Consider the following 17,484-nt stretch of genomic DNA (forward strand, 5'->3'; position numbering starts at 1 on the left):
TATTCACTAGCTCACTTACACTGTGGACAACGCGTACAGAAGACAAACATTGAAGGAATCTAACATTTTCAATCCCAATCATAGTAAGAGAGGGGATGCAATACCAAGTGACATGTATTTGATAAGTATCAATATAATAGCATTTTTATAACGTTATCACATATAATCTGAAATAAATGAAAAATAGAAATGTATAAAAGCATTTACTAGCAATTTATTACTTTAACAAGGATTTCTATCGATTTTCAAATTAACTTTCAATATCCAACTTTTTCCCTGAACGTTGACATTTGCCTTATTTCACTTATCAATGTATCCTTGCAAATTGTATCAACTTAACTTCTTTTTACATTTGTCATAAATAATTTCAATGAAGTCATCCTTTTATCTTTTTAATATTCAACACAATTTAAAAAACGTCAAGAAATACCATTCACTTTACCAAATTGCTTCAGTGTGATATGAGTTTTAAATGTCGACTGACATAAAGAGAAAAGAGATTTTAATTGCTTTGAATAGTTAAAACTAATCCTTTTTAACGCAAACTTTTACATTTTACATCTTGAATATAAAGAAGTCAATTAGAGATTTTTTTCAATTTATCATCCACATTGACAAACGTATTCCTGTGGGTATTTAAGAAAAATAATTCCACTGGAAAGAAAAAGATTTTTATGTTTCTAAAATTCAAATTACGTTTCTAGTTAAGTAGTCACTGTGTTACATTTCATGTATCTTACAACACTTCCTTGTGCAAATTTAGTTTATGATTTCTTATAATAATACTGGTCATATTTTTATGAAGTTGCTCTTGATGCTTTTTATATGTTTTGTTTTTATCGATCTTTATAATGTTATATACAGAAATCATCAAAAACAATTGCAAGGAACGTTTTCTATGATGAGTTTATTTACAACCACTGGGTCGATACCACTGCTGGTGGAGTTTTTTTTCACCCGAGGGTATCACCAGCCTAGTAGTCAGCACTTATGTGTTGACATGCATTATCATTTATATGGTCATATTTATACATTAACTGTTTACAAAACTTTGAATTTTTGAAACACTAGGACTTTTCTACCTCAGGAATAGATTTCCTTAGCTGCATTTGGCAAAACGTTTTGGATTTTTTTTATCCGTAATCTTCAACTTCGTACTTTATTTGGCCTTTAACATTTTTTGATTCGAGCGTCACTGATGAGTCATTTGTAGACGAAACGTAAATTATCAATCCTGGTATATATGATGAGTTTATTTGGTATGCTTTATTTTTGGTAAACATCTATTCAGCTATAAAATGTGATTTACGTAATACTGAGCTTTGCTTGTGAATGTTCACATTATACAGACTTTATCAAATTCTGCTGTAATAGAGTTATAGAGAAAGAACAACTAAATCGTCACCAAATCCAACTCACTATGCAGTCGTCTAGTCTGTAATTTTACCTATTGTGTCCTGATCGCGATTGAGACATTTGGACGGAATGTGGATTCACACGGCGGGTATGATTACAGAACGGGAGACGTTTAGCTTGTCGATGCACTCGGTCTCGCTTTTTTTTTTTTTTTTGTAGTTCATGTGATTTTTTTTTAATGTTTTAGAGAAGACGTAACTAAGTTCTAATGCTTGTGTCTGATCCATTTGTCATTTTGAACAATAATAAACTCATCACAGATACCAGGATTAAATTTTTGTTATTAACGCCAGACGCGCGTTTCGTCTACAAAAGACTCATCAGTGACGCTCAAATGAAAAAAAAATGTTTTAAAGGCCAAAAACATGTTTAAACTACTAGTATATGTTTCACTCAGATTTTGTTTGTTACCTAGATTTGTCTTTAATAATTCATCTCCGATTTACGAGATTAGAACATCGTGTAACTACTGTCGTCTGAATTTTTAAATAAATAAATCCAGATTGAAAAAACAAGAATGTTGAGATTATTTAAAAATAAAGACAAATAGCTAAAATATGATGTTTAATTGTTTAAATGACAATACGTAAAAAAATGTATGTACGCAGCTAGAATATATATATTTTATAAGGATACAAATAAAAATGATCAGAATGTAAACAATAAGTTTGTGCGCATGTGTGAAACATATTTTGTGGCCATTAGAACAAGGTTTTGTTTGCAAAGAGAAAAAAGGGCGTCAAATAAGAATACACAATAGTTCATCTTTTATCTTGTCTCAAGTCAGGAATCGTGTCAGTAATTGTCCCTGTATGTAATGTTTTAGACTTAACTCACTTTTTTCCTTTATTTGGGGAAAATAGTATTGCTGGCACTGTGTATTATTTATGTGCAACTGTTACATACTGAAACTCCGGACTTATTATAGATCGTCATATCCGAAACACTTAGCAATAATTCCCTGTATGGTAGCTCTGAATAATGTTTTGGTCCTTTTTAGCAGTTATACCAAATATATATCTTTCAAAATATTAAGCCTGGGTAATTTTTTTAGATTAGGTTATACAACTGATATCAGTTATATCGAATAGTGTGTATTCAGAAACTGCAGAAATACTTATATATACATGTAACATTGGTAGCTAAAATTTGAAAAACAAATCATTTTATATAAAATTGACAAGATGTTTTCGGAATTTTTATGCAATCCTTGAAGGCTTATTCTATTTCAGTTGGCGAAAAAAGGTCCTCGATTTACAGTGTACTTCATTTCCCTTAATTTCTTTTATTTTGTTTGCCAGGATAATGGTAAATAATAAATGATGAACTTATACGACTTGCCTAAAATGAAGAAATTTCATATTTGCGCTGATATCAGAATTTTAGCATAAAATGTCTACCTGTTATCCAATATCTGTCGATATTATATGTCCTGTTAATGAATAGTCACTAGAGGATCGAAAATAATGGGGTTTTTTTTATCAGAAATCTACCACACGATTAATTATAGAAATTTAATATCCTGTTTTAGCATATAGATATATGGTTATATTAAAACTGTAGCAAAAAGTAAAAGAAAAAATTACGGAACTCCGCGGAAAATTCGAAACGGAAAGTTGTTAATCAAATGGCAAATTCAAAAGCTCAAACGCATAAAACGAATGAAAAACCACTATCATAATTATTCTTGACTTGCTAAACGCATTTTCTTATGTAGAAATTGTGGATTTACCTCTTACTTGTCGTTTAAAATTCCAGTGTATTGACAACAATGTGTGAACAAAATAAACAGACATAATAAGTATAAATATTTGAAATAAGGGTTCAGCAGTCGACGTTGTGTTGTAAAAATACAAAAGTGTCTATCATCAAGGTATTGGAATTTAAGTTATTGCACTCCAAAAAGAAAAAGGTCGAAAATGCATTTTGAATTTTCTGGGAAATTGTGAATGAGAATAACATGCTATTACGACTGTGCATTCGAAGCTGTTTTCTGTATTTACCTTAATCAGGATTTGTGTTATTAAAAGTTACTGTTACAAATTTTTAGAAACTCTTTTAGATTAAGGAATATGTATCATTCAAGCAAAGCACTGATTCCTTTCCCAGATTTGTCTCGTTTTTTGTCTTTTTTGTTTATAAATTCTTCATCTTTTCAATCAGCTTTGATTTTCAAATATCTTTGCCTCGAGCCTTGAAGATACATAGATTTTCAAAATGCGCATCTGGTTCAAAAACAAACCCTGATATGTTTATGTCATTATTGTTTATGTGTTTAAACATTGTATATATGAATCAATATCGAAATCGAACAAATATTAAGGATAGAATTTTTGTATCACCTTTAGGTTAGGAGATAGAAAATCAAATTTATGTATTTAATATTATTTATGTACCTAATACCTGATTCTACTCAGACCTTATTCGCAGACAATATAATGATATAAATACGTAATTAATCATAATCTAAAGGTTGAACTATCCATATATATTTTATAAACAGTACAAAGTTGCATATTTCCCAAAGGAAAATTTCGTTTGTAAAATATTAGTTGTCTTCGATAAATATTCTGAGCAGAATGTGTAATGTACAATCAGTGATCACCATGACTTCCATCATTCACGAATGAAGTAATTAGTTCAGGGACTTTAATTGCTCTAAAAGCTCTGCTGGAAGAGAGTCTATTCTGCTAGGTGTATATCTTAAACAAAATGAAAGATTTTTTTTTGTATGATCCTACTAATAGTTTATTGCGGATAAAGCTTGTCGTAGGTAATGAAAAAATAACATTATACATTTATGGAAACTGACAGTGGCGGATCCAGAGGGGGGGTTCCGGGGGTGCGCACCCCCCTTTATTTTGGCCGATCAATGCATTTGAATCGGGACATATGTTTTGCACCCCCCCCCCCCCCTTTGCCCTGGGCTAGCACCCCCCTTTCGAAAATTCCTGCATCCGCCACTGACTGATGTGTTTATAAAGCGAGATAACTCTATTTTAACTGTTTACAAAACTTTGATTTTTGAATGCTAAGGCTTTTCTGCCTCAGGAATAGATTACCTTAGCTTTTTTTGGGGCAAAACTTTAAGGAATTTTCGGTCCTCAATGTTCTTCAACTTCGTACTTTATTTGGCCTTTTTAACATATTTGATTACAGCGTCACTGAAACTTTTAAACCAAGAGTTCCAAATGTTGAAGTTGGAATCATCCTTTCGTAAATTTACGGTAGGCCACACAAGTTGGTTGGCCGTTAAGGAACCCGTTTCACAGATGATATCGGGTATGTTCCATTTGTAGTAAATACAATCCCGTTCCCTTTTCAGGCATGTAAACTTCCGAATTAAACTTATAACCGGGTTTTTACTAACATGAGCAACACAATGGGTGCCACGTGTGGAGCAGGATCTGCTAACCTTTCCGGAGCACCTGATATCACTCTCAATTTTTGGTGGGGTTCGTGTTGCTTCGATTTAATTTTTCCATGTTGTGTTTTGTGTATTGTTGTTTGTCTGTATTTCTTATTCTTTTTAAGCCATGGGTGGACATCTCTTCCCCGCGGACATCATCCGCCCAGTATCAATATTGCATGAATTTACGAGGATCTAACAGAATACTGGCTCAGACGTCGCCCAGTATAAAAAGGTCCGAAACAGACGTCACCATAGACAAAGTGTCGTCTGATATGGCAGGTGTCCCGTCATCACCAGACATAACAATTATCCCAAACATGACAAATTCAGAGCAATCTAATTAAAAACCGATCTCTCAGTGAAGCCAATGACTGCAAAACCTGTTGATTTAAAATGATATATGCTCTATTCAGTAGCAATTTATCTAGAAAAGTCCTATTTTACCAGAAGTTACGATGATCTGAATTGTAAATCTATAAATGTCGTCTCAGTGACGATTATAGTGTAACAATTGCGGATTGGAAAACGTCGGTAAAACGAAAGAAGGCTTATATGGTTGCAATGACAAAACTGATGGTATAGGTATTCTATCTAGTCCTATCTGTAGCTGGGTGAATTTGATGAAAATTTCAACTCAACTCCTTGACGTAAACGCAGTCATAATCATCGTCATTACACATTACCAACTATCCATGATGTCTCTATTAATGACTTGCCGCGCCATTTATACAAGAGCCGTTGGGTATTCATCACATTTGCATGAAGCTATATCCATTGCCCCTTTCAAAACTTCATTCTCTGTTTTAAATGAGTTTTACTGTGTGTTTTTTTTTCTGCATTGGCTAAAGGTATAGGGGAGGGTCGAGATTTCACAAAACATGTTTAACCCCTCGGCACTTTTGTTTTTTTTACGTTAACGTTGCAACTTTCAGAACCAGTTTTGCTTTATTTATTTCGTCTGCTTTGCTTGTGCTTATAATCCAGTTTAATGCTTTACTTGTTTGTGCTTGCTTTTATATATATATATAAACATTTTTGCTAATGCAATAAATAGCTGTCTTTATCTGATTGTCTATTGTGTATGTTGTATTATGTTCTAAATGTCCTATATGTCTTAATATTTTAAAATAAAATGTTCTATTCTATTCTATTCAGACTATTCTACCTATTAAAAAAGAATACGCCTGTAAAACTTATATTTTTTACACGAATTTTATGATTTATTCATTTTTTTATATTTATAATTTTCAAAAATTATCAACATTTATTGGCATAAAAATCTAAAAACCATTAAAATTTACAATTTTTTTTTCGTTAATAGGGCGAGAAGATTATATGGACCACGATTATATAGGGCGAACATGCAACGGGGCAAACGGACCCTATACCATGACATATGTGCTCCGATACGGAGGAATTTTAATAGAAAATAGAAGAAGTTAGGCGAGATGGACAAACGAACCTAGGGCGAACAATGTAATGGAGCGAAAGCACCCTATACCGTGATATATGTGCTCCGATATGGAGGAATTTAAATATAAAATAGAAGAAGTTATGTAAACAAAAAAATATACATAATCTATTTCACGTGTTTAAAAGAGTTCAGATGTCCTAACCATTTTTACCCTAGACAAACACGCGTCAGAAAACTGTATCAGTTTGTCAAAACTGTAGATTAAGGAATGTCTAAAACGAATGGTGTTCCAAACCCGGCGTACAACTACGGGTCCAAAGATGAACACTCCAAAGTTGACATGGAATCAAGTCATTATGAAAGAGCTGCAACGATCACTGGTCATAATATCGTATACACAGTGGATGTGAAAACAAAACCATGTTGTGGGCAAATAGAGAAGAAGGAAATATTAAAAGGAATCAAGTAAGTATTATAATGTATTCAATCTATCAACTCAGCAACTGAACTGAGCAAAGCATAATATTTATGACGACTGATAATTTATTTGATGTTCCTTCTTTTAAGTTTATGATTATTTTTTTTCATTAAAAGCTCACTGGGCCATTTTGGGCTCATATGAGCTTATATGCCTTCACTTGTCGTTGTCGTCTGTTGTCGTAATCTATTTTAAAAATCTTCTCCTCTGAAACTACTGCTGTACTGGGCCAAATACATGTACCTTCAAACTTTAACTAAATGTTTCTTAGGGTACACAACAGTCCGTGTGGAGTCTTTAGTCTTTAGTAAGTGTCCCAAATGACACTGTAAACACTTGTGTACGTTTCCTCTTTTGTAGTTTCTTCACATATGTAATGTTCACTCATGTACTTAATTGAAATTGTGGCTGCTGCTTAAAAAATTTTGACTTAATTTTGATATAGATTTATAGTGTTTTTTGCTGTATAGTGTTTTTGAATCTACCAGACTCCTTTAAATAATTTTCCAGATGGCACAATATCTCATTTCGATTGTCTCTATTAATTTCTTCTTCATCGATTCCTAATAAGGTGTCTAAATCCATGTGTATATTTCCTGTAATGAAGTAAATAGATGTTCTCATCCTCTCTCTAGCCTCCTCATAGTTAGAACAATGTAAAAGGTAGTGTTCTACAGTTTCTGGCTCTCCACAGGAACAGTTTTTGTCTGATGATGGTATAATTTTGGATTTATAATCATTTAGATCACAATAACCTGTTCTCAAACTAGAAGTAATTGAAAACGACCATTTGGATGGTAAATCTTTTGGTATTTTCTGACAGACTTTTTGATGATAGTTGTAATAATTTCTGCCACGTTGACTTGATTCCCATTGGTTTTGCCATTTTCTTAAAACACTTTCTCTTGCTGCACGTTTTATATCCTGCCTGGTTACTTCTGATGGTTCTTCTATTTTTTCAGCTTCTTTAGCTCCTTTTTTGGCCAGTGAATCAGCAATGTCATTTCCTTGGATATCAGCATGACCAGGTGTCCATTCAAAATTTAATGGAATTCCATTCATCTTTAATACTTTCATGTTTTTCTTAATTTCTCTTATGACTTTGATGTAATTCTCTGATTTCCAGTTTAAAGTTAAAATTCCAATTGAGGTCTGACTATCTGATAAAAGTGTAATTGAGTCTGTGTTTTGTCTGTTTTCTGATATTAAAAAGTGGTCAACAACAAGTTTAATGGCGATCAGTTCTCCTAGTAGTATTGATCCTTTTTTGGATACAGCTTTACTAATTTCAATTTGTGGTTGATTATTTGATGGAAAGATGACAGCACCTGCTCCTACAGGGCCAGGACTACCAAGACAGGACCCATCAGTAAATGCTATACATGAATTTGCTGGAAGATTTTGCATTTTCCACCTGCCAACAGCGGGCAGTCCACCGGTGCCCACTCTAGCTATAATCTCTTTTTTGTAAAAATATTGATTAAAAATGCTTATCTGCTTTTTTCAAGTGATTGTACTTGCAAACTTGTCTTTAGATGATCCAAAAGAAATTGAATGCTGGCTCCTACAGGTGGGCAGAGTGGACAAGGTAGAAATTTTGCCCACCCGGTGCCCACTCCCATGGTGGGCCGGTTGACAAAGCAAAATCCACCCATGCTTAAATTCGCATCGTCAAAAGTCTAATAACAGAGTTTTTATACGACCGCAAAAAATAAAATTTTTCTAGTCTTATATCATGTATATTTGGTATGACATTGGCGTAGTCGTTGTCCGTAGACATTTGGTTTTCGCACTATAACTTTAGTATAAGTAAATAGAAATCTATGAAATTTAAACACAAGGTTTATTATCATGACCACAAAAGGAAGGTTGGGATTGATTTTGGGAGTTTTAAATTTGGTCCCAACAGTTCAGGAATTAGGGGCCAAAAAGGGCCCAAATAAGCATTTTTCTTGGTTTTCGCACAATATCTTTAGAATAAGTAAATAGAAATCTATGAAATTTTTTAACACAAGGTTTATGACCAAAAAAGAAAGGTTGGGGTTGATTTTGGGAGTTTTGGTCCCAACAGTATAGGAATTACATGTAGGGGCCAAAAAATAGGGCCCAAATAAGCATTTTTCTTGGTTTTTGCATAATAACTTTAGTATTAGTAAAAAGAAATCTATGAGTTTTGGTCTCAACAGTTTTGGAATTAGGGGCCAAAAGGGTCCAAAAGTAAACTTTTGTTTGATTTCATCAAAAATTGAATTATTGGGATTCTTTGATATGCCAAATCTATTACCGTGTATTTAAATTCTTAATTTTTGGTCCCGTTTTCAAATTGGTCTACATTAAGTTCCAAAGGGTCCAAAATTGAACTTAATTTGATTTTAACAAAAATGGAATTGTTGGGGTTCTTTGTTATGCTGAATCTTAACATGTACATAGATTTTTGATTATGGGCCCAGTTTTCAAGTTGGTCCAAATCAGGGTCCAAAATTAAACTTTTGATTTCAACAAAAATTGAATATTCATGATACATGTACAAATGTATCTGTGTATACAATTTGGAAATTAGTATGGCGTTCATTATCACTGGACTAGTATATATTTGTTTAGGGGCCAGCTGAAGGACGCCTCCGGGTGCGGGAATTTCTCGCTACATTGAAGACCTGTTGGTGACCCTCTGCTGTTGTTTTTTATTTGGGCGGGTTGTTGTCTCTTTGACACATTCCCCATTTCCATTCTCAATTTTATGTATATGGGGTTCTTCAATATGCTGAATCTAACCATGTAAAATGTATTTAGATTTTTAATATTTGGGCCCGGTTATCAAATCGGTCCACATTGAGGTATAAAGGGTCTAAAATTGAACATTATTTGATTTCATAAAAAATTTAGATTTTGGATATTGGACCATAATAGGTAAATGTCCAATTTAAAAAATTTAAGTTCTTAGACCACATTCATTCTGTGTCAGCTAACCTATGTGTCAACTATTTAATCACAATCCAAATTTAGAGCTGTATCAAGCTTGAATGTTGTGTCCATACTTGCCCCAACTGTTTAGGGTTCGACCTCTGCAGTCGTATGAAGCTACATTTGTACGCCCTGTGGAGCATCTGGTTGTTTAATTTCTTCATATATTTTGAACAATTGGATATAAGTCCATGCTTACTCTTTGTTTTTTAAGAAATGGATACTTGTAACATATCGTATTTCATGTATTTGCTAATTTTAAAAAAATGACGTTTTGATGACGTACATGTAGCTTTCCGTACATTTTGCTTTTTCAGTAAACACTTCATCTGTTGATAAATACTGTGAAAGTTTTGTGCATATCTAAATATTTTTACCTATGTTGAAAGATGTGCATAGTATCAAATCATAAATAGACAAATTGTTTAGTCTATAAGAAATCTTGTAAGATTTCCGCTGCTAATTTTGCTACATGTAAATAGGTGCAATTTGGGTACTCAATCAAATTGACTAGTGTGTCTACATGAATGTAAAGGGTAGTCAAGGCAGTTGATTCAGAATCATGGGCATGGGCAATACAGTTATCTACTGTTACAAAAGAGACTGAATACCTAAATATCAATATAGGAAGTGTGGGGGAGGGTTGCAGAAATGCCATCTGAAGAAGAAATAGACAATACCAATGCTGATGATTCAGAAGCTGTAACAGCAATGTCAATATAAAATTCACTAAAATATACTAGGAGTCTTGAAAAGAGAGAGCTGAAAGACAACATAGAAGAGGTGCCCAGTTACATTTTGTACATCTTTCTGCATGAGAGGCTGTAAATGGTGATAAAACTTACGCTCGACTCTCCTTTTCACAGCAAGTTGCTAGTGAGTAACAAGCACAGACACCACACACAGTCATAAAATTGACAAATAACTTAGCCCCAAATATTTCATCAACTTTGTCAACAAAATTTATTGTTAAAGAGTTAATACTGATCCAGCACCAGTTACTGTCAAAAATTCACACTTTTCGTGAAAACATACACGTGTACACATACTCCTCTTTGAAATAATATTATGTTGAAATTACCAAAAGCTAATTAAGTTACGCCTGGGAATACATTTAATATAACTTACAACATATAATTATTTCCCATATTCAATGTATAATATATTATGTCCCAGGTTTAGCCTACACAAAAATTTTAAATCTATGTGCAAATTAAATCAAATCAAATATATTTATTGGTGCAAATTCCAATGCAGGAATGATATACATGTACACGTACATTGTACATGTACATGTACCATCTGACATTTACAAAATGCAATTTTCAAAAATAAACTAAAAATAAAGACAAATATACAAAGACATATTTTCTAAATGATAAGAGACCATATCTACATTTGTACATTGCAAGTAGGTATTTTAGTCAATATGCATACAATGTTATCAAGTTATTACAATAAGTGTTTAATACTAGGACAGTTTTAAACAACATTATGTTTGCTTTAAATAAATGTTCTTATCATAAATATATATTTATATATATAGTTAATTTCACCTACATGTAATCCTACAGTTCATATGTCCATAATCATTACTACAATAGCTATTTAATTGAAACTAGATGTGCATGTTTTTTTAACAACAAATAGCAGTTTACCACAGTGCCAATTTTGGCTGGCAAATGCTAACATCACATAAAAGAGGGTCTCACTCTGAATTGGGGGGGGGGGGGGGTCTGTTATTCTGTAAACATTTAATTTTCGCCCCTTTTTTCTCTAATCTTCAAAAAATTAACTCCTTTTTTCTCTAATCTTAAAAAAATTAACCCTTTTTATATGACCGTAAAAATTTTAATTTTTCGTCGTTGCTATCACGTTTGCATCGATTGTCATTTTCGTCCGGAAATACTTTTAGTTTTCGCACTCTAACTTTAGTAAAAGTGCATAGAAATCGATGAAATTTTAACACAAGGTTTATGACCACAAAAGGAAGGTTGGGATTGATTTTTGGAGTTTTGGTCCCAACATTTTAGGAATTAGGGGCCAAAAAGGGCCAAAATAAGCATTTTTGTCGAGCCTGCAACTTTTGTTGCAGATGGCTCGACATAGGGATAGTGATCCGGCGGCGGCGTTAGCTAACTTTTAAAAAGCTTTATATTTTAGAAGCTGGAAGACCTGGGTGCTTCATACTTTGTATATAGATGCCTCATGTTACGAAGTTTCCGTCAGTCACATGTCAAATGTCCTTGACCTCATTTTCATGGTTCAGTGACCACTTGAAAAAAAAGTTCAGATTTTTTGTAATGTTGAATTCTCTCTTATTATAAGTAATAGGATAATTATATTTGGTATGTGCGTACCTTGCAATGTCCTCATGCCTGTCAGACAGTTTTCACTTGACCTCGACCTCATTTCATGGATCAGTGAACAAGGTTAAGTTTTGGTGGTCAAGTCCATATCTCAGATACTATAAGCAATAGGTCTAGTATATTCGGTGTATGGAAGGATAGTTAAGTTTTTGTGTTTTGATCTGTTTTTCTCATACTTTATGCAATAGATCTACTATATTTGTTGTATGGAATGATTGTAAGGTGTACATGTCTAGCGGGCAGATGTCATCTGACCTTGACCTCATTTTCATGGTTGAGTGGTCAAAGTTAAGTTTTTGAGTTTTGGTCTTTTTATCTAATACTATATGCCATAGGTCAACTATATTTAGTGTATGGAAATATTTTATGATCTATATGTCAGTCGCGCAGGTTTTATTTGACCTCGTCCTCATTTTCACGGTTCATTGCTCAGTGTTAATTTTTTGTGTTTTGGTCTATTTTTCTTAAACTACATGTATAAGTAATAGGTCACCTATATTTGTTGTATGGAAGCATTGTTAGCTGTACATGTCTGCCTGGCATGGTTCATCTGACCTTGACCTCATTTTCATGGTTCATTGGTCTTTGTTTAGTTATCTTGGTTAATGTTAAGTTTATGTGACAGTTTTTAATAAAGCTTTATACTTAGGACTATCAACATAATATCAATGATTAGTAAAGAAGGCGAGACATTTCAGCGTGTGCACTCTTGTCTTGGTTTTTGCACTATAACTTTAGTTTATGTAAATAGAAATCTATGAAATTTTGAAACAAGGTTTATGACCACAAAAGGAAGGTTGGGATTGATTTTGGGAGTTTTGGTCCCAACTGTTTAGGAATAAGGGGCCCAAAGGGTCCAAAATTGAACTTTGTTTGATTTCATCAAAAATTGAATAATTGGGGTTTTTTGATACGCCAAATCTAACTCTGTATTTAGATTCTTAATTTTTGGTCCCCTTTTCAAATTGGTCTACATTAAGGTCCAAAGGGTCCAAAATTAAACTTAGTTTGATTTTAACAAAAATTGAATCCTTGGGGTTCTTTGATATGCTGAATCTAAAAATGTACTTAGATTTTTAATTATTGGCCCAGTTTTCAAGTTGGTTATATCGGGGTCCAAAATTAAACTTTGTTTGATTTCATCAAAAATTGAATAATTGGGGTTCTTTGATATGCCAAATCTAACTGTGTATGTAGATTTTTAATTTTTGGTCCCGTTTTCAAATTGGTGTACATTAAAGTCCAAAAGGGTCCAATATTAAACTTTAGTTTGATTGTAACAAAAATTGAATTCTTGGCCTTTTTTTATATGCTGAACTTTAAAATGTACTTAGATTTTTGATTATGGGCCCAGTTTTCAAGTTGGTCCAAATCGGGGTCCAAAATTAAACTTTGTCTGATTTCATCAAAAATTGAATAATTCGGGTTCTTTGATAAGCCAAATCTAACTGTGTATGTAGATTTTTTATTTTTGGTCCTGTTTTCAAATTGGTCTACATTAAAGTTCAAAGGGTCCAAAATTAAACTAAGTTTGATTGTAACAAAAATTGAATTCTTGGGCTTTTTTGATATGCTGAATCTAAACATGCCCAGTTTTCAAGTTGGTTCAAATCAGGATCCAAAATTATTATATTAAGTATTGTGCAATAGCAAGAATTTTCAATTGCACAGTATTCAGCAATAGCAAGAAATCTTCAATTGCACAGTATTGTGCAATAGCAAGAAATTTTCAATTGGAGTTATCTTTCTTTGTCCAGAATAGTAGTTGAATCAACTTAAATCATTGTTTTATACAATATACAATGTATTTTCACTTTTACTACCAACTGATAAATTAAAACAATCTTTACCATTCAGTGATAACAAGCACTTTATTTTACATTTTAATATTTTATGATGTATTTAAATGAGTAGTTATTGTTGCAAACTCCATTAGAAATTTGAATTGAGATCAGTTTTGGAAAAAGGGAAAGGGAGGGGGGGGGGACGGGGGGGGGTTAATTTTTCTCATTTTAGATTTCATAAATAAAAAGAAAATTTCTTCAAACATTTTTTTGAGAGGATTACTTTTCAACAGGATAGTGAATTGCTCAAAGGCAAAAAAAATATTTTAAGTTCATTAGACCACATTCATTCTGTGTCAGAAACCTATGCTGTGTCAACTATTTAATCACAATCCAAATTTATAGCTGAATCCAGCTTGAATATAGTGTCCATACTTGCCCCAACCGTTCAGGGTTCAACCTCTGCGGTGACTGCGGTCGTATAAAGCTGCGCACTGCGGAGCATCTGGTTATCTCTAATTTTAAAAAAACTAGACTACGCATTTCTCTAATCTTTATTTTTTTGGGCCGTTATTCTCTAATCTTCATTTTTTAAGGGCATTATTCTGTAATCACCCCATCCAAACCCTCATATACATTTAAGTATATTGTATTATGGCAGTTAATTTTTCCAGAGGATACATTAGAAATCCTACATTAAAATTATGACAAATTAGAGGTACATTTTGATGTCATTTACCATTGAATACTATCTTAACAAAATATTGTATATGTTGAATTCCACAGATTTGCTGCAGTTTTGACAGTTTCAAACATATATGATCTGCCTCCAATGTTATGTGTCCAAATTCTAACATTGTCCATATTTGTTGACAATTTGGCTTTAACTTTTTTCACTTATCAGCTCACGTTAATATCGCATGATTAGTGTATCTATATAAGCAAACAACAGAAATGGAAAGGGGGTTAACACAATTCATCAGGACTAAAAAGTAAAAAGATATACCACACAGTCAACATGCTCAAAAGAAAGACTTTTTAAATAGTTATCTCATTGGCAACCATACCACATCTTCTTTTTTATACATAAAACTACTATTAAAATGAGCAACAATATTCCAAGGTTGAGACCTCTATACCTAATTGGTACAAGTAGTTCATTTACCATGTTACAGGAATCACAAGCTTGTCAACACTGAGGTCGTGACTTTGAACCACGCTAATGCCAGGGTGTGTTCAACTAAGATATAATTAGGCTAAAGGTCTTGGTTCTCTCTGGATACAATGGCTTTCTCCAACATTAAATGTTGGCCCTATGATATATCCAAGAGCCCTTAAAGATGGTTTAACACCAACAATCTTTTGACCAATCAATTGATAGATAAGAACATGTTAATACATGTATGTAGTAATATAATAGTTACAATGTATTGCCAAAAAATCAGGAGTGAAAAAGAAACATTAATAATCTTACAAACTCTTATTTCCTATTTTAGTGGTATTTTCAAGCCTGGTATGAATGCCATCCTTGGACCAACAGGTAGTGGAAAATCTTCGTAAGTATTGCAGTCATTCTTCATGGGCTGTATGTGAAGTAAAACTTTTTAGTATTTTAATGCTCTAATATAGATTTGCTCATATATATTTATATACTCAATATGAAAATTAATAACCACCTTACATTGCCATTTATAATGAAATTTTATGTTTTGGTTGTATAAAATTTAAAAAAAAATCAAAAGCGCCAGTTATTTATTACCTTTTTACCAAAGTTTGCAAAATTTGCGATTTTAAGTTATGTAAAAGCTGGGGCTTCTATGAGACTTTTGTGTTTTTTAAGATTACTGAATATATTTTTTATATGTTATTATTATTGATAAAAATCTTTTACCCATAAATCTCAATTTTGTTATACATGTAATTTCATTGAATTGTCACCACGGTAACACCTTTTTAGTAACACTTTAGGTTGTTTTAGAAGATTCTAGGAAAACACCAATAATTTTCGGATTATGAGACTTTATCTTAAGATTGAAATATAAATAGCATGGGAGAAAATACATATTAAACCAAAAAAATATGCCTATTCAGCATGTTCAGTCCTGAATCCATGCACTAGAAAGTTAAAATTTCATATCTTCTCTCAATTATAAAATGGTTAAGTAGGGCTATAAATCTGTCATTTCATACTGATAAGGTGACTGATAATATTACTTAACTAACTGATGTTTGAAACACAAAATTGTAAAACTTTAAAAGTTTTAGGAAAATGCACAGGCACATTTTGGGGGTGACCCTCCCCCCTTTTTTTTATTTAGAAATATCCTTTCTTGATTGGTATTGTGTATTTCATTTTTGTCCCTTCTTGCAACAATTGTCATCTATAAATTGAGAGATCAACCATGTAGTGTCTGTGAACTAACATAATATAATTGATGTGACAGTTTAATTTGAAAATATGGTGTTTTCTAAGTGGTGCAGGAGATAAGTTCACTTTTTATTCAACATCATTTTGATGCAAATTCTTCGGCTTAGATCATACACTGTATTACTGTAATCATACATTTACATACCAGTAAATTATAAAATTTTTAACACTTGCAGTGTATTAGATATATTAGCGGGAAGAAAAGACCCTGCTGGTTTAAGTGGACATCTCTTACTGGATGGATCTCCACCTCCTGAAAATTTTAAGTGTATGGTGGGCTATGTTGTTCAGGTGCGTGTTCCAAAATTCAGAATGTATTTAGTATCAATACCTGATATCATTTTATTTCCATTTTTATTTTACTCCAATAGTATACATGTTATATATTTTTACCCACTCGCATGATAATTCCAATGTTACATAAACATACATTTTTTGTACTCTAGGTAATATTAGAGTACATATACATGCATGGTAACAAAGAGGAAAAGAAATGTGTTTTTTTTTTTTATTCAAAGAAACAGTTCGTCTTTTGGTGCAGTTTTGCTGAATAAAATCTCCCCTCCCTCATGGCATTATTAAAAATTAAATACAAATGGCTTATTATATTCACTAGCTATAAATGGGAAATTTATAGAGCTTATGAATGGCTATAAATTTATAATTACATGATATTTACTAACTTGTAATTTTACAGGATGATGTTGTTATGGGTGGACTGACAGTTCGTGAGAATTTTGAGTTCTCAGCGACTCTAAGATTACCTAGTGATGTCACTAAAGCTGACAGAAAAGACAGAGTAGATAATGTTATAAATGAACTTGGTCTGAACAAATGTGCCGATACTAAGGTATGTAGACAGTGATCTATGATGATCCATTAAGTGTGATGGAAAAAGAAATGATATGGCATATTAATTCAGGACACAGAATCTCTAGCTTGCACTAATGTGACAAAATCTAAAGCAAGGCAACAATACATGTGATTTTACTCAAATGAATAAAATTGAGAATGGAAATGGGGAATGTGTCAAAGAGACAACAACCCGACCAAATAAAAAACAACAGCAGAGGGTCACCAACAGGTCTTCAATGTAGCGAGAAATTCCCGCACCCGGAGGCGTCCCTCAGCTGGCCCCTAAACAAATATATACTAGTCCAGTGATAATGAACGCCATACTAATTTCCAAATTGTACACAAGAAACTAAAATTAAAATAATAC

At 32.7% G+C, this 17,484-nt stretch overlaps 1 protein-coding gene across 2 annotated transcripts in view; it reads left to right on the top strand.

The window, feature by feature from the left end:
* The first annotated feature begins 6,396 nt into the window (after positions 1-6,396).
* The window catches only part of LOC143045958 (broad substrate specificity ATP-binding cassette transporter ABCG2-like), a 52,379-nt gene continuing 41,291 nt past the window's right edge, over positions 6,397-17,484 (top strand). For both annotated transcript variants that reach the window (XM_076218820.1, XM_076218821.1), the window contains exons 1-4: positions 6,397-6,707; positions 15,331-15,390; positions 16,439-16,553; positions 16,960-17,112. In XM_076218820.1, coding sequence (XP_076074935.1) covers positions 6,511-6,707; positions 15,331-15,390; positions 16,439-16,553; positions 16,960-17,112 — 525 coding nt within the window. In that variant the 5' untranslated portion in view covers positions 6,397-6,510. The remainder of the gene's footprint in view (positions 6,708-15,330; positions 15,391-16,438; positions 16,554-16,959; positions 17,113-17,484) is intronic.

Source organism: Mytilus galloprovincialis, chromosome 9 (genome assembly GCF_965363235.1).
Source record: "Mytilus galloprovincialis chromosome 9, xbMytGall1.hap1.1, whole genome shotgun sequence".
Taxonomy (NCBI): Eukaryota; Metazoa; Mollusca; class Bivalvia; order Mytilida; family Mytilidae; genus Mytilus; species Mytilus galloprovincialis.